The sequence below is a fragment of the Diplotaxodon limnothrissa genome, linkage group LG7, assembly GCF_057381915.1.
Source record: "Diplotaxodon limnothrissa isolate DT_005_m linkage group LG7, D_limnothrissa_male_GT1.1, whole genome shotgun sequence".
Taxonomy (NCBI): Eukaryota; Metazoa; Chordata; class Actinopteri; order Cichliformes; family Cichlidae; genus Diplotaxodon; species Diplotaxodon limnothrissa.
The window spans coordinates 36,562,918-36,588,534 of NC_140602.1; the positions used below are offsets into that span (position 1 = coordinate 36,562,918).

Here is a 25,617-nt window from a genome sequence, read left to right on the forward strand (position 1 = left end):
GTCATGCAGTGCTATGCAGAGAGAGGAGATACTTAAGGTATCATTTGACATCTAAATTCTGAAAATTCAGCACTGTAGGCAGCGTACAGAGGGAGTAATTCTTCCAGAAAGGAAGGGGGCAGCATACTGTGACAAATATACTAGTTTATTCTTACATACTGAAGAAGAAGAAGTCGGAAGGCAACAAGGACAGGAAAAACTAAAAATAGCACAGCAAAAACCAAACTTTGTTCCACAGGGTAAAATGTTTGTAACTTACATTAAATGTTGGTGCTAACATAATGCCACAGAAACATTAGTAGACAACTCATCAACCATCCTAACAGTTTGTGTTTTATTTCATTTTGTGACTTGTCAACCAAATATAAGGTTTTAAATAAATGATGTGCCAACATGTCAGTGTTTAAAGACAAACCTATAATACAAGAATTAAATAAGTTCATGTTAAATTAATATTAAATATTGCATCAAATGTAAAGGAGTTAATGTCTAAGTACGTGGGATGATAATCTTGGACAGCTACCTAGGGATGGGTATCGGTATCCGGTGCCATGATGGCACGGTTCTGTCATAAACGGTAGTAACCAGACCGAAAAGCAGCGCACATTTCGGTGCTTTTTTTTCCTGAGATGTGATACACTTTGGATTCCAGCCAATCATTTTGCCTTTCCGAGGATAGTAGGCGGGCCCAGGTACATACGTTCTTTTAGAGCAGAGTTACAGATTAAAAACGCCCAAGGCGAAGTGGTCAAAGTCTGGCTGTACTTCACAGCAAAATATGCAAACTCAGCAGCCTGCAACAAGTGCTTTAAGCTGATACTGTCAAAGGAGGTAACACCTCGAATCTGATGAAACACCTGGCAACGCATAGCGTTTTTTTAAAAGCCGAGAAATGCACCGTATTTGATAGCTTGCTGCGAGACCTCACACCAAGCACATCTTCTGCGGGTGGGTTGCCTGTTATTGGTCCCGGAGTTAGCAACATCCCCCAAGAACCCGAAGAGGAGAGTCCTGGCCCCTAGCCCTGCCAGTGTAGCAGAAATGATGACAGGTGATGATGGCAGCAGCAGCTGTTCTTCTCTGCGTGAGTAGCTTAATGTTGTCCATGTGTAATTTATGTTGAGTAGGCTAACCACGTTATTACATTAATGCATGTAAGGTGAACTAGCAAACACCTCGTAGTTACATGCGGCTGTCCTCTTGTTTGATGGCAGATACTCCCTTCACCCTGGCCAAAAAAGCTAAAATGACCAAAGAAAAAGAGGGATACAGTTAAACATGAGAGGTTTTTGGAAAAAGTTTGTGTTCTTCATTCTTTAAGCACCGGTTCGAGCACTGTTTAAGCACCGTTTCAAAAGTACCGGCTTGGTACTGGTATCGGATAAAACCTAAACGATACCCATCCCTACAGCTACCTATATAGCACTTTTTAAACTCTATTTGAGCACTCAAAGCACTCTCTTACCACAAACGTTTTTCACACACATATTCATATAAGCACTTTATTTTTTTTAACCCACTCTGTTCACACAGAGTTCAGTATCTTGCCCAAGGATTCTTCAGCATGTACAATAGAGGAGCCACGTCCACCTCGTATTCATTGATATAAAATTGGGTATTGAGAAACATGTAATTCTGTGGCTAAGTTTCTACTAATACAATGGCAGGTCTGTGCTAAATCCCCGCACTTCAGTTTTACAGCACTTCTCATGCCTTGTTCTCTTGTTTTAAACCACTGATATGGCGGCAGATCATTTATGATGTAATCAGTTTCTGAAGCACAACCAAAGATTTCCCAACTTTTTAGATTAGATCAATTTTATTCATCCAATGTCAATTAAACATTTACTGATGGCAGTTACAAATAACCATTGGTGACAAAAGCTAAATATGTTGCAATCTCATCTTAAAGATGAAGTGGCTACCAGCAGAAACAAAGGATACCTCTGGATTACATATGACCCAGATTCAAATACATCAGGTGGTGACCCACACAAACAAGGACTTGAATGTCCACTAGCAACCAACTTTCACCTACAAAGCGATGGGCTAAGAGTGGGTATATTATTAAGGTTAATCTCATTAAGTGAAAATTGATGTGATGTGATGTCTTTTAGACCCCATTCCTACAAAACTGCTCAAAGAAGTCATGCCATTAATTAATTCTTCGATCTTAAATATGATCAACCTATCTCTAATAATCGGCTATGTACCACAGGCCTTCAAGCTGGCTGTAGTTAAACCTTTACTCAAAAAGCCATCTCTAGACCCAGCAGTCTTAGCTAATTATAGGCCAATCTCCAACCTTCCTTTCATATCAAAAATCCTTGAAAGAGTAGTTGTCAAACAGCTAGCCAGTGTTGGGGAGTAACGAAATACATGTACCGCCGTTACGTATTTAAAATACAAAATATGAGTAACTGTATTCCGTTACAGTTACCGTTTAAAAAGGTGGTATTTAGAATACAGTTACTTTGTTGAAATAAATGGATTACACGGCGGTACTTTCCTGTTTCATATTGTGGCGGGTCAGGACTGTTTGGGTTTTGTTTGACAGCAACGTTCTGTTGTTCCAGGTGGCAGCGTTACGGTTGCCATGGTTACAGGGTGACGCTCTTTCTCTGCGTGTTTCTTGGGTGAGAGAGCGGCTTTTTGTTGTTGTTGTGCTAAGCTAATAGGCAGAATGCTACATGCTCTAAAGAATGTAGCCTCATGGGCAGTGTAGTCCGTGCTGCAGGGAGAATGGACTGCCATACCCGTTATGTGTCTGTGAGCGCGAGGAGGGAGAAAAAGGAGAGTGGAAAAGTACGAGTTAACATCGAGCAGAAACAGGAGCTGGAAGCATGTAAATATAATAATAACCACTGCAGCCAAGAAGAATGCCTGACGAGCCCAGTTGTAAGTAAGCTATTAAGACTCGATTGTACGCTGTGTTCGTGTTTTCCTTCAAAACAATAAGTTCCGTTGGAGCAGCCTTTCAACGCCTCTCTCTGTCTCTCGCTAGAAAAGTTGACCCAGACAACAAGGTAAAGCTAGTTTTCGGCTACGAGCCCGACAGGGAACCAGACGTATTAGCCAGAGGTCCCTTTAATATGGTTCGGAGCCGTGGACCTTCAGTAACAGTAATAAATCACAGCAATAGTACATTCACGTAGTTGTAAAAAGCATGATAATATATTAAGTAATCCAAAGTATTCAGAATACGTTACTCTCATTGAGTAACGTAACGGAATACGTTACAGAATACATTTTGGGGCATGTATTCTGTAATCTGTAATGGAATACATTTTAAAAGTAACCTTCCCAACACTGCAGCTAACAGATCATCTGCAGAGGAATGGCTTATTTGAAGAGTTTCAGTCAGGTTTCAGAGCTCATCACAGCACAGAAACAGCTTTAGTGAAGGTTACAAATGATCCTCTTATGGCCTCTGACAGTGGACCCATCTCTGTGCTTGTCCTGCTAGACCTCAGTGCAGCGTTCGATACTGTCGACCATAATATTCTATTAGCATGATTAGAACATGCTGTAGGTATTACAGGTACTGCACTGCAGTGGTTTGTATCATATCTATCTAATAGACTCCAATTAGTGCATGTAAATGGAGAGTCCTCTTCACACACTGAGGTTAATTATGGAGTCCCACAGGGTTCAGTGCTAGGACCAATTCTGTTTACATTATACATGCTTCCCTTAGGCAGTATCATTAGAAGACATAGCATACATTTTCACTGCTATGCAGATGACACCCGGCTCTATCTATCTGTGAAGCCAGATAACACACACCAATTAGTTAAACTGCAGGAATGTCTTAAAGACATAAAGACCTGGATGGCCGCTAACTTTCTGCTTCTTAATTCAGATAAAACTGAAGTTATTGTACTCGGCCCTGAAAATCTTAGAAATATGGTATCTAACCAGATTCTTACTCTGGATGGCATTACCTTGGCCTCCAGTAACGCTGTGAGGAACCTTGGAGTCATTTTTGACCAGGATATGTCCTTCAACGCACATATTAAACAAATATGTAGGACTGCGTTCTTCCATTTGCGCAACATCTCTAAAGGTAGAAATATCCTGTCTCAGAGTGACGCTGAAAAAAACTAGTTCATGCATTTATTACTTCCAGGCTGGACTACTGTAATTCATTATTATCAGGATGTCCAAAAAACTCGCTAAAAAGCCTTCAGCTAATCCAAAATGCTGCAGTACTCTTGTACTGACAGGGACTAGAAAGAGAGAGCATATTTCTCCTGTTTTGACTTCCCTTCATTGGCTTCCTGTTAAATCCAGAATTGAATTCAAAATCCTGCTCCTCACATACAAGGTCTTAAATAATCAGGCCCCATCTTATCTTAATGACCTTGTAGTACCATATCACCCTATTAGAGCACTTCGCTCTCGCACTGCAGGCCTACTTGTTGTTCCTAGAGTATTTAAAAGTAGAATGGGAGGGAGAGCCTTCAGTTTTCAGGCCCCTCTTCTGTGGAACCAGCTTCCAGTTTGGATTCGGGAGACAGACACTATCTCTACTTTTAAGATTAGGCTTAAAACTTTCCTTTTTGCTAAAGCATATAGTTAGGGCTGGACCAGGTGACCCTGAATCCTTAGTTATGCTGCAATAGACGTAGGCTGCCGGGGATTCCCACGATGCATTGAGTTTTTCCTTTCCAGTCCCCTTTCTCACTATGTGTTAATAGACCTCTCTGCATTGAATCATATCTGTTATTAACCTCTGTCTCTCTTCCACAGCATGTCTTTTATCCTGTCTTCCTTCTCTCACCCCAACCGGTCGCAGCAGATGGCCCCGCCCCTCCCTGAGCCTGGTTCTGCCGGAGGTTTCTTCCTGTTAAAAGGGAGTTTTTCCTTCCCACTGTCGCCAAAGTCCTTGCTCATAGGGGGTCATATGATTGTTGGGTTTTTCTCTGTATCTATGAAGCGCCTTGAGGTGACTTTTGTTGTGATTTGGCGCTATATAAATAAAATTGAATTGAATCTTACTACAAACCGCTAAAACTAAAAATCAACTTCTTACCTAACAGCTACTAACTACTCTAGCTTTAGCTTCTTTGCTATCCTGCACTAATTCACATTTTTTTCCACTTCACTTCTGCTCTTTTCAGCTTCTTTTCTTACTGCATAGCACAGGAAGTGGGGCGGCTTTTTAAACATGGGAAGAAGGGAAGTGATCAGGGGTGGGTTTGATGCTTATCAGTGGGTATGACACAGCTGTGGGGCTAGACAGCATGCTGGTTATGGAGGTCAAAATATGTTATAATTACCACAGCTAAGTCTCAGGGCAAAGGGAGCAGCTGGTGCCAAGACCCCCAGCCGGGGGCTCTACTTCTATGGGCACAGTAGTTTGGCTGATGAAGTGTGTCTCAATGCCACCGGCTCACACTGAAGGGCAGCACTCTGAGTCATGAGTCATTCTCTGAGTGATCATGTGTCACGTTATTCGTTTCAGAAAAAAAGAAACCAAAGTTACTGTCAGATGTATTAACAACCCTGCTTTTCTTCAGAGATAAGAGTCATAAAGCATGTGGAAATGTTACAGCTGCCTAGCAACACAAAGAACTCTAGAGAAAACCTGCTTCAAATTTTTAATTTGAATAAGTAACTGGCTAAGAAGAAAACTACTGGAAACAACAAGCAATCTGTCATCCTCAACACTTGGCTTGAACTCGAGAAAACGTACAACCACTGCAACCAATGAATCCAACCCAACTTTAATTATTGAGCACTTTAAAAACAACACGGTTGACCAAAAAATTGTGATAAAAGTTAAAAACTATACATTAAACAGACAAAGAAAGTTAAATAACAATAAAATAAATAAATAATAATGACTACCAGCTAACTCTGGTACTACTCCTAAAACTCCTTGGAAAAAAGGTGTGTTTTTAAAAATGATTGAAAAAACTCAAGTGTTGGTGCCAACCTAATATGGAGGGGCTGCTTATTCCGTAATTTGAGGGCCACAACAGTGAACAGCAAAATGAAAACAAACAAACCAACAAAAAAATTCCATAATTTGCAAAAAACAACTATTCTGGTTCAGATTCTAATAAATCCACACACCCTGAGAAACAATAATACCTTTTCAGACTGTTCTCTTAGAGTAGAGGTATCAACATGAGGCAAGTCAGAAGACTCAGGCCGAGTCACGGGTGTCATTATGTACCAGCGCTGACGATAGCTGTCATATTTAAAAATAATTTAATTTAATAATTTAATAATAATAAAGTTAACTGCATTAAAATTGCACATAAAATCATAACTAATCCATGTTTAGGGTTACAGACTCACTCTGAATTTCATTCAGCCCTTTCATTTTTCAGAGACTACACTGCTAAAGCAATAGAGCTGTTCGATATAACGATATATATCGGATGACGATATAAAAACGTCTATCGTTTCATTTTACGCTACCGTTTGTTTCATGGTGTCGCAAAATAAACTGTTTACGGCAATATTTTTTCATTATTTCTTAAAGTTTTCTCTTTCTCTTATATTTAATATAACCACACTACAGACAGACAAGCACTTGTTTTTATGCGTTGTCGTTAGCAACAACAATGTTAAAACCACCGCGTGTCTGCTTGTTTATTTTCCACATAAACCTTTCACAATAAAGCTCAAGATCCTGTTGAGACTTTTCAAAATAAACTGAATCACGTGAAAGAGTATGCAGATTATTTACGGATGAGAAGCAAGAAAGAGCCGCCACGTGCTAAAAAATAAACCTTAGACTCAAACGTTAGAACAGGCTTTTCCCTGCAGCATGCCGTGTAATAAATACAAAGAAAACGGCGGCCGTTACAACTTATGTCTAAAAATATATAGTTTCATGCATCAGTTAAAACACTCGACTCCAGCTACATGACGCGCCGCTGGAAACACTTCACGTAAGTCGAGCTGCCCGAGATTCACAGAATTTACAGAGAATGTTACATTTTTGTGATTTAAATCGTTATCGGACGATAGATGTCTTAATATCGGGATATGAGATTTTGGTCATATCGCACAGCCCTATAAAGCAAGATGCTCGCTAAAAGCTTTCACCTTTCTTCTGTTGTTACTTCTCTTCCAATCCAGTAAACCAGACTGAGTCACTCACACAGGTGCAGGTAGACTGGTGTTATTATGCAGACTGCTGAGGAATTATTGTAATTACCGCTTTGTTTTCTGTAGTCACTGTAGTCTGATGCATTTTTGGAATTAAAACAGATATACTGAGACTGACGTCTGGGTCACAGGCAGGAGGAGAAACCCAAATTAGAGAAATGAGAAAAGCCTTGCCACTAACTAAACAGTACAAAATGTATAAAAATTGATATAGTGAAAAATTCATAGTGCCTTTTATTGCATGGAGTTTAAGATATAAGAGTTTACCTGCGTCACCTGATCTTTCACTGAAATCAAAAACCCACTGAAGACTCTGTGACTCCTTCACGCCCCATGGCTTTTCTTTCCCTTAAATTTTCTTAATAAATTCACAGCCAAACGGTTTGATGCTCTATGTACAAGTGAAGACACGCCCAGGATGGAACAAACATGGCTGTAAAACCGAAAGCAATGCCAGAAAAAAAAAAAAAAAAAAAAGCAGAATTAATCATCTAAGTGTGAGATTGAATGAGTGAAGGAGTGGAACATTTGCTGGCTGTGCAAAAAAGCAGCAGAAATTGCAAACAAAAAAAACGTCACCATGTGATCAACAAAACCACAGTTCTTACAAACAGGATAAAACATGAGTGTGCAAGTGCTTGTGTGTGTGTTCTTGTGGGTACACCATGTGGCGTGCTTTGTTTACACAAAGCCAATGGTTTGTATTACTGCAGATGATGGTTGGGTTACAGTGAATGTTTGCTCTCCTGCTTTGTTGGAAGCTAAGTTAACATCCACTAATGTCATCTGAGAAACAAAAGAACGACACAGTTTTACATCTGATTGCTCTCAAGTGACTTCTGTGAAATGACTAACTTCCTGATTCACAGTTTCTGTTCATTCTTGCTGTCATGCAACTTTACATTTTATTTTCCAGTGTTTGATTGAGTCCCACATGAGATAAGATGTACTTGCAAGCTATGAAATACAGCAACATTTCATAAACCATGCTGCCAAGATCTATAACTTACTCTCTGTTATGGCTGCACGATTAATCGTTAGAAAATCGCGATCTCAATTCATACTTATGTGCGATCTCATTTCCAAATGACAACGATTTAAAAAAAAAAAAAAAAGACGATGACGATTGTATTGTACGCATTTTGATCCGGGACGTACTCTGCATGAAAACAAGCGCTCACTCTTCCTGCTCAACAAATGACAAGGGCGGAGCCTTATACCACGTGATACAGAAGCTGTGCCGTGTGATGCTAAAATTAGCAGGGAAAAAACAACGGAGAACACGTCAGGGATGACGAGAAAGTGACAGGAGAAAATCCGTCCCGGTTAACCACCCAAGCATCAATAACGGGAACCTTATACAGCGCTTCCCTACTCCCGAACTCCCGCAGGCACAAAGAAATTACGGAGGCTATCACTTATCACCTGACCAAAGATATGGCTCCCATCAACACTGTGCAAAAGAGGGATTTAGGAAAATGATCAACACCCTAGACAAACGCTACACAGTGCCGTCCCGCAACTATTTTTCTATTGTTGCACTACATTTTTCGGCAACAACAAAGTGTGAGACATTTGTTGTTTTTAATGTTTATTTATTGTTTTTATGTTCAGTCTCAACTGTTACAAAGTTGATGTGCAGTTAATAAGTGCAATAAATATTTATACTGGAAAAGAGAATCGTGAGAGAATCGTGATCTCAATTCTAAGCCAAAAAAATCGTGATTCTCATTTTATGCAAAATCGTGCAGCCCTACTCTCTGTTCTCAGACTCAACAACAGAATATACAGTGTACTTTAGTTTGAAATACAAGATTAAATAAATACATAAATAAATATCTTACAACAATCGCACCAGCAATTGTGAATGTGTGCTGTTGTAAATACTTAGCTAAAAAGTAACTTGACAATTTTCAACAGGCTTTATAAAATGAGATCCGGTCATTCAGAAACCAGGCTTTACTTCAAACCACAAAGACTGTCCCTTTCCTTTAATATCCCAGGCCCTGCTTTACAGAAGCCAAGGTCAATCCTGTCCAAAAAAACAGTGACCTTGGAATTAGCCTGGGAAGGAAATGAGACCTGACAGCTGTAGGTATTTTCCCATCAGAACAATATGTACTAACACCACCCTGTTCCCAGGTCTTCCAGTAATGGGGAGATAATGAAAAGCAGCACTGGGCTTTCAACCAATCCTAAAAGCCCAAACAAGCTTGAGCCAACGTGACATGATGGTCTAAAGATAAAGGTCTCTTTTCCAGTCTCCTTTCAGAAGTACATGACAAAAGTAGTGGTGGGTTGCTGGCTTTGAGCTGCCATCACTCTTCTCACCTGGGAGCCTCAAAACAAGCGCGGTCTGACTCAAACTAACTGCAGTCACACTCGGGCAGATTGATGAAGGTCTGCAAGAAAATGTAGTCTCATTCAATGTAGCAATAGGGGACTCAACTCCTCTGGCTGCCACCTGGCTGAACTTTGGTCATATGAACATGTCCAAAGGCTTGGTATGAACCAACGCTGCTCAATTTCTGTTTCAAATCTTTGAGGTTCTAGATGGACTCTGACGTCCCACTGACTCAGTTTTAATGCTGTCTTAAAGCAGCAAAGTCATTTTGAAGATGGCAGCTGACTGTGAGTAGTCACAAACCGGGTCCCTGTTTTCAAAATAACCACGATGACACCTCAAGTTCACTGCGCACAGTCGCAATAATTTTGGTTGTGATGCCATCGTGTTCCTTAATGCATTAGACCCCACCGTTTTCAAATAAATCATTAACAACTAAAAAAATGATCAAAGCTAAATTTTAGTTAAATAGCAATCAGTATGACAAATTCTATCTCATATTTCCTTTATCTGCAAAACTCAAATACATTCATGTGGTAGCTTCATACCCTTTCAAATTCAATAGGTAGGTTTCAACTGGGCAGGAGTGTTAAGTTCAACATTATGTGTAAAAAATGTGTACAAGCGGCTATTTCATGCATTTCCATCCACACATTCATGATTCTGCTATTACAACTGTCTACCTGAGCATCCTAATCAATGGAAACCATTAGACAGTGTTTCTATCATCAATAATTGAGTGAGGCTAAGAATTTGGCCTCAGCAATATCCAGCACTCTAGAAAGCTTGTATTTGTCTATTATAACCCCTCAGTGTTATTTCACATCACTGCTCGGTAACAGTACACACCAGATTCACAGTGCAATTTCAATTTAAGTCTTACAAATGGCTCACAAGGGTCATACAGTGCCAGCATCTACTGGGTGTATGTAATGGATAGTATGAGCAGTGTATTGGCCCAGAAAACATAAAATCAAAACTTTATTGATATAATGCACACAGCATAAATACAGGTCACACAATCCAGCTCTGACAAACAAGCCTGCTGTTTTTCTAGTGCAAAATTTCTCAGGAAGGATTCTTCCTTGAATGGGCGTTGTTGATGTTTGAGGCAGGAAACAGCAGTGGTCATGAGCACTGAAGTGAAGAGAAAATCAACAGATGACTGAAGAGAAGCAATATCATAGTGTTTTCAACTGCTGCATTAGTACACAAACAACAGAGACCAAATATTTGACTCACTTGCTTAGTTTAGCAATGAGGATAAAAACTTTTCAAGTAAAAAAGGTTTGCTGTTTTCTTGTTTGGATCCTTGTGTATATTTTTATTTGGGTGAAACTGTCAGAAGAAAAGGTCCCAGGAGTAAACCCAATCTTAATCTGCACCATTACTGCAATTACATGTAATGCATGTGGAAATGGGGGAAACTATCATCCACATCAGACATCCTTAATCAGATAAGTGCAGATAATGGATTAGACAGAGAACAGAATCTGAGCGACCAGACGACACAAGATTTACAGTAATGAAGCCAAATGGCTCAGTTCTATTCTCTCCTCGGGAACGATACCCAAAACAGGAAATTGTCACCCCCAAACAAACCACACACTTCAGCTTAATTCAAGTCATCTGACTGATGCAATGATCAGCAGGCTCTATCGAGAGGGCATGATGTCACTGGACACATAATGCAGACTCAGCATTTACAGTACATTAGCAGTGCTCGCTGAAAGCCCAAGATGGAGAAGAGTCTTCTCAGCTGGAGCACTTTTGCTAAGAGATCAGTGGAGGAGCCAGTTTAAGGGGCTTAAGTAAGATAAAAAAAAAGCTCCTGAAACGTCCCATGCTACAAACAGATATAAACAGTCACAGCAGATCGTACACATTTTTTTAATTTGCAGTGAAAAAAATGAAAATGAAGATGTTGGAAAAAGTAAATGCATTTTTCTGAGTGCAGATAACTGAAAGCACACTGTGGTCTCGCACTTTGCTAAGAAAACTACAGGGAGATGAAACCAGATTGACAGACCACCACATCAAACACCTGTCTGCATGCTCTTCTTAGCACCGAGGACTCTTATTGAGCTTTTCGCTTGCCTCGGAGAAACTCTCCTACTGTCTGTATGCTTCAAGGACAGCCTACATCCAGCCAGCAGAGCAGGGTTTAATTTGGGGAACGACAGCCGGTGTCAGATAGAGACGAGCTGCCGCTGTTACACCTTACAGTGTAACAAAGCTCAACGGGAGCTTTTGACCTCTGCTGCAAACCCATCTGCTTGAGGTCATTCTGTGCATTATGGCAAATTAATCTCACTATGTCAGGTGTAAGGGGTGACTGTGGAATGAACAGAAAGACAGGAGGCTGACCTGGAGGTGGCAGTTGAAGATGCTAAGATTTTCACTGGGAGTGAGCAGAAGGGAAAGGATTAGAAATTACTACATCAGAGCGACTGCTCAGGCTGAGCAGAGGTAAGGCTGGGATAGCGTAGACATGTGGGGAGGAGTAATATTCATCAACAAAGGATGATGAATATAGAGCTGCCAGGCAGGAAGAAAAGGAAAAGACCACAGAGAAGATGCAGGGATGTAGTGAAGGAGGGATAGTATGACAGAGGATGCAAGGAGTAGGGTGAGATGGAGGCAGGTGGAGCAGCCAAAAGAAGAAGAAGAAGAAGGTGCACAACATGCAGGAAATGTGGCCAAATAACTTGATAAATTGATTTCAATTTCATTTCAATTTCACTGGATTTGTCTAGGATCTCATACCCGATGCATTTTTGCCTTTCCTGTGCGGTCCTTGTGGATGCTGTGCAAAGGTAACCGGGTCCGATGCACTCTTTGCACCTAAAGGCGTCCCATGGTGAGGGGAGATCAGGTTACCCTTGCTAGACAGACTTTCCAGTCAAAATTAAAAAAAAAAAAAAAAGGCCACCTCACCAAGGCTCAACTCCCTGCCAGAAAACCATGGGTTCCTCACTTCCTCCATCTCTCCCCATCTTTTACAGGTAAGATTAATTTGAATAATATTTAGGTTAAGCAGCTGCATTATGTTTGTGGAATTAATGAATAATCGAGATTATACTGATCATGGCGATGGATAAACTTATGAATTTTTGCTATTTGCAATTCAAATGTTCGGCCTGTAGTGCTATTTGCCCTCCCTCCTTGTTTTGGTGCGACTTTCCGAGTTCTAGCCTGCAGACACGCGAGGCTCCGCACATCAAACCAGTGTAGATCAGTGGATAAACTGCACTGCAGGCTATTTAAACTTTGTAAAATACAAGACGCAAGGGGACATATTCCCAGAGTTTCACCCTGTCAATTAACATACCACTGTGCAGGGACACCCGCTGTAAGAAGAGCTTTCAGTCAAGATGATGACTGCTCTTCCTTATCTGGGAAGATTACCCTCGAGGATCTCTTTACACACAATGGATTCTTTGTGTCTTTCCAGGAGCTGCTTCCCACTTAGCCCACTTTATTCCCATTATTAACAGTTTCTTCAAGTTTGTCTAAATTAATAAACATTTCCAAATCGTTTCTATTTGACGCTTGTATACTGAAAATGCTCCCAGATGACTAACACCTGATGTTCTGCCTTTTTTTTGGGGGGGGGGGGGGGGGGGGATTTCTGTCAAATTCGAGGGTTCTTCAAAAACAAAACACAAGGAAGCAACATGTTGCAACAAGCAGGATGTGTGCTTTAAACGGCCTGATAAGAGTACCAAACAGCTGAGCTGGCACAGACAACAACAGCGGCGGTGGCTGCTGGTGACGTGTGGGAAACGCTCGGTCCACTCCCAGAACAGCGGCACAAAATCCCCAATACATGTCCGACGCGACCGCACAGTGTGGTGCCTTGAACAGACGAAAAAGAAAAGCCACAGCTGCGCGGTGCTCTGCTCTCCCCCACGTCCACCATCACCGAGGAAAAGTTTATGTACACCAAGCCTACATGCGCGCCTCGCTGAGCCTGACTGAGAGAGGCACGCTGGGAGGAAGAAACGCTCCTCTCCGTCTTCTGGGTTTCGCTGACGGACAGCTTACCTTTGAAATGCAGCGACTCGGTGGTTCGTATCTTCACCGTCCCGCTTATAGACTCCCCCGGACCGTAAACCACCTTGTTGTTGGTAAAAGTAATATCAAATTCCTGAAGCTTTCCCATGGCTCTGCTCCTCACTACTCCGCTACTTCCTCAGCTCTGCGTATCTCTGATGCTGCGCTCTCACCTGCTGCCGCGAGCTCCCTCCTCCCCACCTTCCTCACTCGCACGCCCGTGACGTCACGTTGACCTTTGATAACAGATGCGCTCATGTGTGGTTTAAGAGAAGATGATTGTTTGATATTGTAAATAAATGACCAGACTTATTTTTTATTTATTTATAATATCAACTATAGACAATAAAGCAGGAACCTTCAGGGCTGTGAAGTTCCAATAACTGCAGTTCCTTTACTGGCCACTAGAGGCTACAAATGTGAGTCAATTTCCCATGTAACAAATGCCCAACTTTACAGCATTACAAAGCATGTTTTCAGCACTGTGTTTTGACTATTGCCCCCTGCTAAGAATTGTACAGTGAGCAAATTCATTTATAACTCATGAATCAGGTCACTGGAGCAGCTTGATGTGTTTGCTAGGCCACCTCCACTATCTCGCGTCACTGAGCTGGACCTCTTGACCATGCATGCGGTGTTGGTGTCTTTTGGAGGATTTTAAAACACTTTTTTGGGTCAAATATTCTTGGACACAGATCATCCAGGTAGTTTCTCCTCTGGTTTTCTTGCCTCAAAGTTGTTGTTGTTTTTAATTTTTGAATAGTATTAATTAGTATGGTTGTGCTTGTGCTTGTGCGTCATTCACAAGGGCAAGAATGGTGAGAATAAATGGATGTCACAAAACAGCCACGAGCATTCATATTCATTACAGGCCTGATAGTTGAGTGAGGCACGATAGTTCCCATTGAATATCCAACACTGTCTTTGTTTGAGTTATCATTCCTAATTAAATGTAACACTGGTATTAACCCCCTAATCTATCTGCTTTTTAACTAAATGTTAATTTTTATTTATTTTAAAGTTTACTTATTTATATCTGTGTTCACCCATATCCACCCAATTTATGTTCCCAAACTAATTATTTATTTATTTATTCATATAAGGTCTACTAATTAAAAATGTGTTAAAGCATCAGTATATTGCCTTTGGTTAATTAGTGACAGAATTAAAAGAAATGCCGTTTTTTGCAGGTAAATGATGATGCAGTGTAGATTTGTGTTTTCTCTTTAAATCTTGACACTTCCACAATGAATAAAAGTGTAGTATCATTATTGTAAACAGTATTTTGTAGGTGAAAAATCTGAGGAAACGTTGCAAACAAAACATTTAAAAAATCTGTTTTGTTTTTTGTTCTTTGTTTTTAAATTTTCTTTGTTTTGTTTTGTTGTTTCCCTGAATGGCCCTTTAGGGATTTAACAACACTTGCAAGTGTTTTATCCTGCTGGATAAAAATGAAAATTACCACTTGTGCAAATGACATTCTACCTGCTGGGTTGTTTAAAAATGCTCTCTCTGCCATTGGCCCCTCTATTGTAGAGATATGCAATGCCTCACTTTTAACAGGTGTGGTCCCTACGTTCTGTAAGCATGCTGTTGTTGAGCCGATATTAAAAAAGAGCAGTTTGGATCCAACTCAGCTTAAGAATTATAGGCCTATCTCCAAGCTCCCATTATTGTCAAAAATTCTGGAAAAAGTAGTTGCAGATCAGCTTACCGCTTTTTTAGAAAAACATGACATTTATGACAAATTTCAGTCGGGTTTCCGTAAAAGTCACTCAACAGAAACCGCATTACTTAATAATAATGGATTGGATTTATATAGCGCTTTTCAAGGCACCCAAAGCGCTTTACCATACCACTATTCATTCACTCTCACATTCACACACACTGGTGGAGGCAAGCTACAGTTGTAGCCACAGCTGCCCTGGGGCAGACTGACAGAAGCGAGGCTGCCATATCGCGCCATCACCAGTAGGCAAGTAGGGTAAAGTGTCTTGCCCAAGGACACAACGACCAGGACAGAGAGCCCAGGGATCGAACCGGCGACCTTCCGGTTACAGATGCGATTCCCAACCCCCTGAGCCACGGTCGCCCCGTTAAAGTCTCTAGTGACATTATGATGTCAGCTGACTCCGGAGCATCCTCCATCATGGTTTTGTTGGAGTTGACATCTGCCTTTGACACCATTGACCATACCATCCTGATTAACAGGCTCCGGGACGTAGTCGGTGTGTCCGGTCTGGCTTTGAAGTGGTTTCAGTCGTACCTCTCCAACAGATCTTTTAGTGTTTTTGCAAATCAGTTTATGTCACATTCTAAGGATCTGACTTGTGGGGTACGGCAGGGTTCAGTTCTGGGTCCTATTCTTTTTCTTTTGTACATGTTACCTCTAGGACTTATAATTAGGCAGTTCCCTGAGGTGTCTTATCACTTCTATGCTGATGATATTCTGCTCTATTGCTCTTTTAAGCCGATGGAAGTCCTGTCCTCTTTAATTAAATGTTTAGCTTCCATTGAACAGTGGCTCGGGGACAACTATTTACAGTTGAACTCTGAGAAGAACATTAATTATTGCCCCCGACAACCAGATATCTCTAATCAAACAGCATCTTGGTTCTCTTGGCTCAGCTGTTCACCCGAGCCTCAGGTGTGATCTTTGATTCTGTCATGTCCCTAGAACAACACTCTCGCCAGTCAATTAGGAACTGCCTTTTTCAGCTAAGAAACATCTGGGGACTGTGAACTTTGCTATCTAAATCTGAGTTAGAAATGGTTATTCATGCTTTTATTTAATCTCGCTTAGATTATTGTAACAGTCTTTATCTTTGTTTGAGCAAAAGGAATCAGTTAGTCCAGAATGCTGCTGCAAGGCTTTTAACTAAGACACGAAAACGAGAGCACATTACACCAGTGTTACGTTCATTACACTGGCTTCCAGTACATTTTAGAATTCATTTTAAAATCTTGGTACTGACTTTTAAAGCTTTGAATTGTGATGCCCCTGCCTACATTTCTGATCTTTTAGAACCCCACGCTCCCTCTCGCAGCCTGAGATCATCTAATCAAAGGCTGTTGGTAGTCCCACGAACTTGTTTTAAGACCAGAGGAGATAGATCTTTCAGAGCGGTGGCCCGCAGGTTGTGGAATGCTCTCCCTCCATTTTTATGTTGCCTTGATTGTATTTATTCTTTTAAAAAGCAGCTTAAGACTCTTAAGGCTTTTAATTAGATTTGTATGTTTGATTATTGATGTATTTTATGTATTTCTGTTTTTACATTACTGTGAAGCACTTTGTGGTTTTTATCCTGTGAAAGGTGCTATGTAAATAAATTGATTTGATTTGTTGTTGTTGTGTGAACCATCTTCTAGAGATAACTGCTAGAATACCTCTATGAATGAAAGAAAGCTGAAAATGTCTGTATGGTACTTTCCAGAAAGGAGGTTGCATCACAGTGTCTGAGAAATTTCCAAAGAAGAGCTGCATTCCTGAACTTCGCATGTACTGAAGTACACCACAACACAAAAGAAAGCTGCTGGGGCTCTCTTATTTGTGCTTCCTGCCTGAATCAGTGTGCGGCAGTAATATGAGTGAATAGTCATTTGGGCATACGCAACAAGTAGACAGAGGCTACATGTGAAAAAATATAAGGTTTCTGGAAAGTCTTTGGCCCAAGAAGAACAAATCATCCAATTTGAACAAAATAGTTCACTGACACTGACAACACACTCCTCAAAATTTGCATAATTTTGATTTGGTTTCTTTCCCTATAACAAAGTTGAAACGCACAAAACCCAAGAGGAGAATTAGCATGAATTCAAATTAAAACCCTCCCCACTGCTCGCACAGTTTCTGTTTCAGTGCATACTTCCTCTCTCTGAGACGGTACTTCCCATCCCTGACTATACTTCCTGTCTCATTGTGTAGCTTCAGTGATGTGATTAGAGCTGTATATGTAAATGTTTTGATCGCGTTTGTGTATAAAAGGCTCACAGATAAGACCGTCTGTACTGTATACACAGTTTTTTTCAAGAGGCTTAATGTGTTGCATTTACCACAACAGAAAAAATATCGTTCCTCTTCCTCTACAGTCATGCTTGTTGGGTTAATTGGTGAACTTAAATTGGTCAGAAGTGTGGATGTGAGAGTTCGTGGTTGTCTGTCTCTCTGTGTGAGTCTTGTGATAGATCTGTCGCCGCTATATCAAGCCTGTTACCTAACCTGACCTTACAGTTAATACACTTTTAAGAATGAAAATTAGGTTGAGCTTGTTGCTAGTTGGTCATTTAATGCCAGATTCATGCCTCAAATACCTCGAGAAATATACATATTTTCTAAATGAAATTATTTGCTGAGTTATTCACTTATGTATTTATTTATTTATATTTTTAAATTTGGCTGTTTTAATCCTCCATACACACAGGCTGGTTTTATGCTCAGTAAAAGAAAAGTGTTCCCATGACAACAGACAAAACACCATAGTTGCCAAGTTACTGCCTGTATCCATGGAAATCTGTTATGTGGTGGCATCTAATATAGTTCAAAGAATCTCATTGTTTCTTCTTCTTGTTCTCAGTTTCACCTTGTTTGTTTACTCATGTTGCAAAAACAGCTTGGATCGTGAATCATTTTGACGGTGCCAGGCCGCAAATGAGGCGATTGCATGTCTGTAAGTAACATGATAGGATGTTAACACCATATGTTAGGTACGCCCAGCATCACCTGAGATGGATCCATGTGGGTGTAACTCACCATGTGCCTGCAAAGATCGTGGTTCCCCCTATTTTGTGGTTAAATCCTTAAATATTTTAAAAACCACACCACTCTTATCCCTTTATAAAGAGCCAGCTAACAAGTCTCCGTAACACGTTGACCTCTGACTGGGTAAATTACAGGTTTTGATTTGCTGAATAAGATGCGGGTAATGAAAATTACTCCAATAGCTCCATCTGGTGGACAAGTGCAAAAAGCTTCAACATCTGGTTTATTATTTTAAGATTACTATTTTTCTGTGATTCTGCTAACACAGATCAGACTTATTGCCTTAACTATAGTGCTGTGCAAAGGTCTTGAAGGATCCCTCATTACTTTATATTTTGCTTGGAAAATTGGAGATAGGAGCAGTGATTTGTTCAATCATATGCAAACATAAATGGAAATACAACTCTCTTAGGCAAGATTTCTTGTAATTTCTTAAACCAGTCTTCAGGAATAGCTCTCCAGGCTTCTTGAAGCACTTTCTAAAGCTGTTTGTTGGAATATGGCTGCATTGTGTTTCATTTTCTGTTGAGATGATCCCACAGTGTATCAATAATGTTTAGGCCCAGGCTCTGGGGTGGCAGTTTTTTGCTTCAATTTTCATAAATCAAAATTTCACAGTACTGGCAGTAAAGTTTTATTTAGTGTTTACTTTGGGAAGTGTTTAATTGGCTATTGTAGTAAACAGAGGACGAGTGTCCCTGCATCTTTTTGCCTTTGTTAACTTGCTTGGTCTGATCCTGAAGCATGTCAGCTCCCCCACTGGAGATATGCTTGGCCTGTGATTTCACATGCAGCCAGGCAGTGTATATGCTTTGTCAGTTCCACTCGTCAGTGGAATGACAGAGGCTGTGCTCAACAAACCCGTCTTTATAGCAACCGGTCCCTTTCGCAGTAGCTTATCTACATGAAAACCACATAACACAACACATCGAGCAAAACTATCAAAGGCTTCTGGGTCCCACACCACTTATTTGTGGAGAGATCAGGTTGGCAGAATGTACTTTGGCTAGTTTGTAAGTGTTTGGAAGGAGGAACTGCTATTTCAGATTTGTATGGTTACCAAGATGGTTGCCCCAAGCCACCTTAAGTAGAGAGAAATCAGATGTCTTACCAGTGGTAAAGCAAGATAGGGCAAGCTTGGAGATCCCATATGAGCCCAAAAGTAGCAGCTGCATCACGTTGATACTTGAAATAGGTATGCTATCAGGATGAAGGAGTGGTATCTCTGGCAGTAAGTGGGTAAAGTGGCAGTACAGCCAGCCTGTTCCACTGGAGGCAAAACTGGATAAGAGTAAGGCAAAGCCAGACTGGATGATACATATGATGCCAGCTGAGGTTTAGGCACTCAGCAAGAGTGCTAACAACAAATTCACTAATATGTAAGGACATTTCTACAACAGTCATACCAATGACAAGTGAAGTATATGGAGACTTTCTGACATAAATAGATAAGAAGGCAATCATAGCACCATTATCTTTATTTCATTCCTCAGCGGTTACAGATGGAGCACAAGTTTAAAGTAGCAGTTATTAATAGTTTAGGGAGCATAGTGAGCAGTAATCGTTTGCAGCAGTATAGAGGCTCAGAGGAAAAACATACATCTACTTCCAGGCTTCTTCATCTTGTAGTGAATCCTTTTACTCCAGTTCAAGTTAACTCACAGACAGGTCTGTGTTGCTTTATACATTTTATATATATTATCTATATTATACAAATTATATAATTTTAAAAAAGGCAGCACTTTTCTACTACTTGGCTCCTTTTTCTTCTTCCAATAGGCAGGTTATGGCGATGGCCTTCGTCACTGCATACGGGTCACAGTTTGCTGCGGGACGGCGGTCCTCAAAGTACCCTTTCTTCTCTTGCCCCACCTGCCGTGGGATGCGGATGCTGGCACCTCGATTGGCCACTCCAGCAGAGAAGTCGTGGATGCTGGAGGTTTCGTGGAGACCTGTGAGGCGCCTGATGTTGTCCTTGCCTTCATGAGGGTCGTACACACGAATGTGCTCAGGGTGCTTTTTCCCCAGCTTATCGATAGCCTTCTCAATGTACCTGCCATCAAAGAAACATGTATTTTTACTGAAGTTTCCATTTATTACTATGTTTGAGAAGGCAGTATGTTGAGCATCAGTGAACAGTTGTTTAAGCATGATTAGTAAAGATTAAGACAGCATCACTCTTTTCTTCATATTTGCTTCTAAGAGGACATTATTGTAATTTTTAAATACAGGTCTTGAGCAACAGTTTTCCAGGTTTTCTGAAGGTCTTTCAAAGTTTTGCTCTGGATATTGACTGCTTTTTAAAACCATTTTATAGTCAAGTCCTTGTATTTGATCGTTTTCAGAGAATGTTTTTTTTTGTTTTTTTGTTAAGCCACTGAAGACTTTTATCTATGAATCTCACTTAAGGGAATAACTTATTTACACTACAACTTAGGAAAGAACCAATTTAAAATTGTATCTTTGGGTAATTTGTTACTAGCAGTCAGTCACTTAAAAACACACATAATTTCTTCCCGTTTCTTGAATCAAATTTATTGCATACATAGAGTATCCAATAAAGTATCTGGTGAGGGGATATAGTGCTGCATTTTATTTAATTTAAAGAAATACTTAAAATAAAAAATAATAAGAAAATACAAGCTGTTTTTAAGCTTTTCAAATGTGCCACTGGTCCTCCTTTTTGTAGTACAATGAAGAGCTTTTGTATGTGTATCTTTTGAAAGTCTGGAGTTTACTTACTGCAGTCCTCCTCCTTCCCTCATCTCCTTGGTGCTGACATTTGTGTGGCAACCAGTCCCGTTCCAGTTGCCCTTCATGGGTTTGGGGTCCAGAGTTGCTACAACCCCGAAATCTTCACAGACACGGTGCAAAAGGAAACGTGAGACCCACAAATGGTCCCCCATCTCGATGCCCTCACAGGGGCCCACCTGGTATTCCCACTGAAGCCAGAGAAAAAGAAAGATGCAGAGACAAGAGGGAAATGTTCGAGGTGAAAACATTAACACTGTTAATAAATGATACGTTTAGCTAACTGCAATTTGATAGTTTTTTTTGACTGTTAGAAAACAAAGAAATTATAATGAGTAACATTTGCTAATGGCCTAGTATTTGCTTGGAAATCACTTGTGAATTATATTTATGTTTCATATTTATCTGTGTATTAAATTTCAGTTTTTTGAGCTCAGTGTTTTCTGCGTCATTGAGCTCATTTTTCTCTGAAGAATTTTGTTTTGTAATGTTGTTTTTTATATTTTTTTAGGTAGGTTGTTTTGAATGTTTTGGCTGCTGTACCAGAGTATTTCCCCAGGTTCTGGGATAAATAGCTTGTCTCATAAATATGTCATATGTTTGTAATATATAACAATATTTAGTCATCGTATTGTATCAAATTAACATTGTCTGAATTAACTGTAAAGTCATAACTAATGTTTGTATGTGGTCATTAAATACTGTTGAGCCATCCACTTTATTTGGACAGCTAATAAATTGTAAATAAAGTTGTAGCTGACTTTATAGTCACTATAACCTATACTTGTTTTAAATTGCATTTCAGTAGGGAGGTTGTGCTGTTTTGCCTTTTGTTACTTTCTCTTTTGCTATCATTTTATTTTCTGTTTTAAACTAGCTGGTTAAGTTCAGGAATTGTGGTTCAAGTTTGGGGTGAGACTGTTTTCTTTATTGTGTGGCATCACTGGACTGTAGCAGCGTGAGTATTTCATAGAAAGCCATGTTATGCGTGGTATGTTGGGGAGGTGTACCCATCTACCCATCTCAATGTCACAAAACTTATCTCGTCGACGCAAAAAGAAAAATGCAATGGAAACAAAAGAAATGTGATGCAACCTTTTCTGGGTGTTATAAAAACGAAACAAGAAGCTAAAAATCCAACTGGCAGAAATCCAAAGCAGGAGAACTAGAAGATAAGAATAGTTTTTAATTATTTCATGTTTTTCTGAATAAAACAACTCCGTGATGCCCTATAATGAAAAGGCTCATTGAGTAGTAATAAAAGATTTATTACTAACCAAAACTCAAGATCGCAGAAAAGTTAATGGCATAAAGAAACACAAAATACATTGTAACCAGTGATTAATAAATATTACATACATTTAATTAGCTATGTTTATTATAAAGTGCTACTGCCATGTATTGGAGTAGTACTTTCACTTACCTGAGATGGCATAACTTCAGCATTAGTACCGCAGATTTTGATCCCAGCATAGAGGCAGGCCTTGTAGTGGCACTCCACAATGTCCCTTCCATAAGCACTGTTGGCCCCCACCCCACAGTAGTAAGGACCTGAGGACACATGATGACACAAATGAAAAACCACAATATCAAGATACACTGTATGAAAACTGTACGACGGCTATAAACATTTAGGTTCTGAGCCTATAAAAAGTGCATTTGTGATGCTTGTTTTCAGACAAAAATTACAAACATTTACAATATGAAGTGTCTGAGAAATGATTTGTCTACTTCTTTTCTAACTTTACAGAAATCCTTTGTATAGCACTGACCACTGTGCTAACTTGAATAAAATAATGATAACATGTGGGAAAGAGAAGTGTGGTGCTCAGAGAATCTGAATGGATTTACAAGCTCCTTAAGAATGTGAAAGCCTTTGTTAAAGTTTAGAAACGTATCAGCTGTGCTAGTTTTGGTTTTGTTCCTTTTGTCTGATTTCATACCCTGTCATTCTTGGAAAGTGTCTGTTTTGTTTCTGAGAAATTCTGTCATTACCTCTGCTTCTCTGACTTTAAATGTAAATGTGTATCATTTTGTGGGATATTGCTTCACTCCACACTCTCCGTGACCCAGATAATAGCACAAGGATTTACCACAAGCTGGCAATGGGGTTGTCACTGCAGTATTTGTATAAAAAACAGTAAAAAAAATGACAGCTCGGTTACCTTGGGGTGCTGGGAATCCATTTGGAGGCCAGCTAAATGGATGTCCATCTGTTCCCAGAAGTGTGTACTCCTGTTCCATACCGAACCAAATATGGTGCTCTTTGACCTTTTCCATCACTTTGTTGCAGCTTGCTCTGTGGTTAGTTTCTAAAATAAAAGTCAGAGCAGTCTATTATTATGATCTTAGACGATGTTAAGGGTAAAAAGCATGGACTGAAAAAAATGTACCAGCAGGTAAACGGTTGTACTTCAGGACCTCACAGAGAACCAGTTTATTGGGGTCAAGGTTGAATGGATCCCTGAACATGCAGACCGGGATGAGGTACATGTCACTGTTGGAGCCTTCGGCCTGGTAGGTGCTTGAGCCATCAAAGTTCCACTCAGGTATTTCTAAAAATAGAGACTTCTTATTACTCCTCTGATTAGGCGTCAGTGTTCACATTCTTTTTTAAAGTGAAACCTGATTAACTTGATAACTACGTTAATAGAGATGTCATGGAAAATTCCCATTCATACTATCTGCTTGGTGAGATCTGGCCCTGTTACTAAAAGTAGACACAAATAAATGTAACAGGACAATGGGGAAAAAAGACAAACATAAAAGAGCACAATTACAGTAAAATGTGCCAAAGTTCTCTGGTAGCGAAGACAAATTAAGAAAAGACAGCGAGCACACTAACTTCTCAAGCTTAGACACACCTGGAATATTCTATTTAATAATAAATCAGTTAGATTTCAGTGAGTTTCCACAGTGGATTTACTTCTTTCAGTTTATTTTTTTCATTTGAAAATGTTTAGCTTTTATTTAGTTCTTTTAAGTTTCTGTCATGGCTGTGTGAAGGCAGGAAGGAATCCCAAAAGCAGGACTCACAGAGGCAGACGTAAACTCAAAACACTCAGCTTTATTGCTGGATAACAACAGAACAGAAAACTAACTAAACTGAGAATACAAAACAAACTAAACAGGCAGGCGAGCTAGCAAAAGGAACACACAGTGTAAATTTAGCAGGGGAAGACGCAGATACTAATCAGGACTGAGAGGAAACAGCTGGGAGACATGGCTGACACTGATTACGCAGACAAGACAGGGAGAGCACAAAACTGAACGCACTGACATAAGACATAGACCTTCAAAGTAAAACAGGAAGTACATGACAGACACAGAGATCCAGACTAGACAGTGAGCTTAACACACTCATGAGCAGACATAATAACATCAAGGACAGACGGAACACAGATACGTGGGACCAGGGCAGGCACAGAACAGAAACCTAACAAATGGCAAATCATAATGAAAGACATAACCAGAATAAACAAGAACATAACATATTATGAAGAAACAAAACACTGAGTCCTCAGACATGACAGTTTTAGTGTTACTTTCAGTTTTTTTTAATTAATATTGTATGAATGGGCATGTGCCAGGTGCACCCCCATAATGTTTTGAAAGCAGTTGGCTCACAGTCTTGTAGACATTCAGAGTCTCAATAAACACGTCAATCAAAGCCTCATCGGGCAGGTTGTAATAACAAATTGAAAGGCTAGAAAAGCTGCCCTTCACTATAAAGCTAATTAAACATTAAGTTTTAGACTAAGTGCCTCTCACCCCAAAAGGTTAGAGCTTATTAAAAATGCCATTCACCTTCTATGCTTTTTGGTTCTGTGTCTAGAGTTCTCGTCTTGTTCCGAAGTGTCTCTCCAGTGCCATCAATCCAGATGTAGGTGACCTGGCATTTCTGTCCTTGAGGCAGGCTCATGTACTGCTGCCGCACAGTTTTGTTGAGATGAGAGCTGGATGACACTGATGCCATTTTCACCTTCAATTGCAAAAGTGGATAATTACAGTAACAGATGGCATTTTTTGACTTTATGGCACCTTCAATTTCCATGTTGTGCTTTTTTTTCTTCCCATAACAAACCTACAACTATAAGGTTTTTTCAAAGTTATTAAAATGAACCAGCGGCATTACTTCACTTGTCAAGTCTCACAAGATTAATTTTCCACATCTAGTTATAGTTCCACATGAGTTTGACACTCCTGATTTCTAGCAATCAGTTTCAGAATGTAAATATAGTGCTATAAGGTATTTAACCAGACACCAAGAAGATAAACATCCAGGGCTTGAAACACATTCACAGACAACCTCTGAGAAATAAAAGAAAACTTAAAGTATTTGAAAATAATATAACGTAATCAGTGATGCACATAAGCATATGGTATCTAACCCTAAACAGGAAATTGGACATTATTTCACTTATATGCTACTCATAAGTAGGTCAAACACATTTGAACTTTATCTAATGTATTACAGTTATAATTTGACTAAACTGACTTTTATATATATTTTTTAGGTTCTGTCAGTGCTGCATTCGTCAACAGATAAAGTTGTTGATGTAGAGTGAGTAGTCTTAAC

The 25,617-nt window shown here is 39.9% G+C and overlaps 2 protein-coding genes across 2 annotated transcripts in view; both read right to left on the bottom strand.

The window, feature by feature from the left end:
- The window catches only part of arrdc1b (arrestin domain containing 1b), a 56,884-nt gene extending 43,227 nt beyond the window's left edge, over positions 1 to 13,657 (bottom strand). The window contains exon 1 of the mRNA XM_085358010.1: positions 13,520 to 13,657. Coding sequence (XP_085214136.1) covers positions 13,520 to 13,637 — 118 coding nt within the window. The 5' untranslated portion in view covers positions 13,638 to 13,657. The remainder of the gene's footprint in view (positions 1 to 13,519) is intronic.
- Positions 13,658 to 20,036: 6,379 nt separating this feature from the next.
- Positions 20,037 to 25,014, bottom strand: LOC146628696 (glutamine synthetase-like). Its single transcript, XM_085358011.1, has 6 exons — positions 24,846 to 25,014; positions 23,432 to 23,593; positions 23,204 to 23,350; positions 22,462 to 22,589; positions 21,030 to 21,229; positions 20,037 to 20,340 (listed from the first exon to the last, which is right to left on the bottom strand). Exons 1-6 carry the CDS (start codon positions 25,012 to 25,014, stop codon positions 20,037 to 20,039), a joined length of 1,110 nt encoding a protein of 369 aa, XP_085214137.1.
- Between the last annotated feature and the right edge of the window lie 603 nt (positions 25,015 to 25,617).

Excerpts from the sequence above, each read along its gene's own strand:
- LOC146628696 (XM_085358011.1), bottom strand. The coding sequence starts at position 25,014 with ATGGCATCAGTGTCATCCAGCTCTCATCTCAACAAAACTGTGCGGCAG. Across the intron at positions 23,351-23,431 it reads GTACAACCGTTTACCTGCTG|AAACTAACCACAGAGCAAGC; the intron begins GTACATTTTTTT and ends CTTTTATTTTAG. Across the intron at positions 20,341-21,029 it reads AGGGAAGGAGGAGGACTGCA|GTACATTGAGAAGGCTATCG; the intron begins GTAAGTAAACTC and ends CTTTGATGGCAG.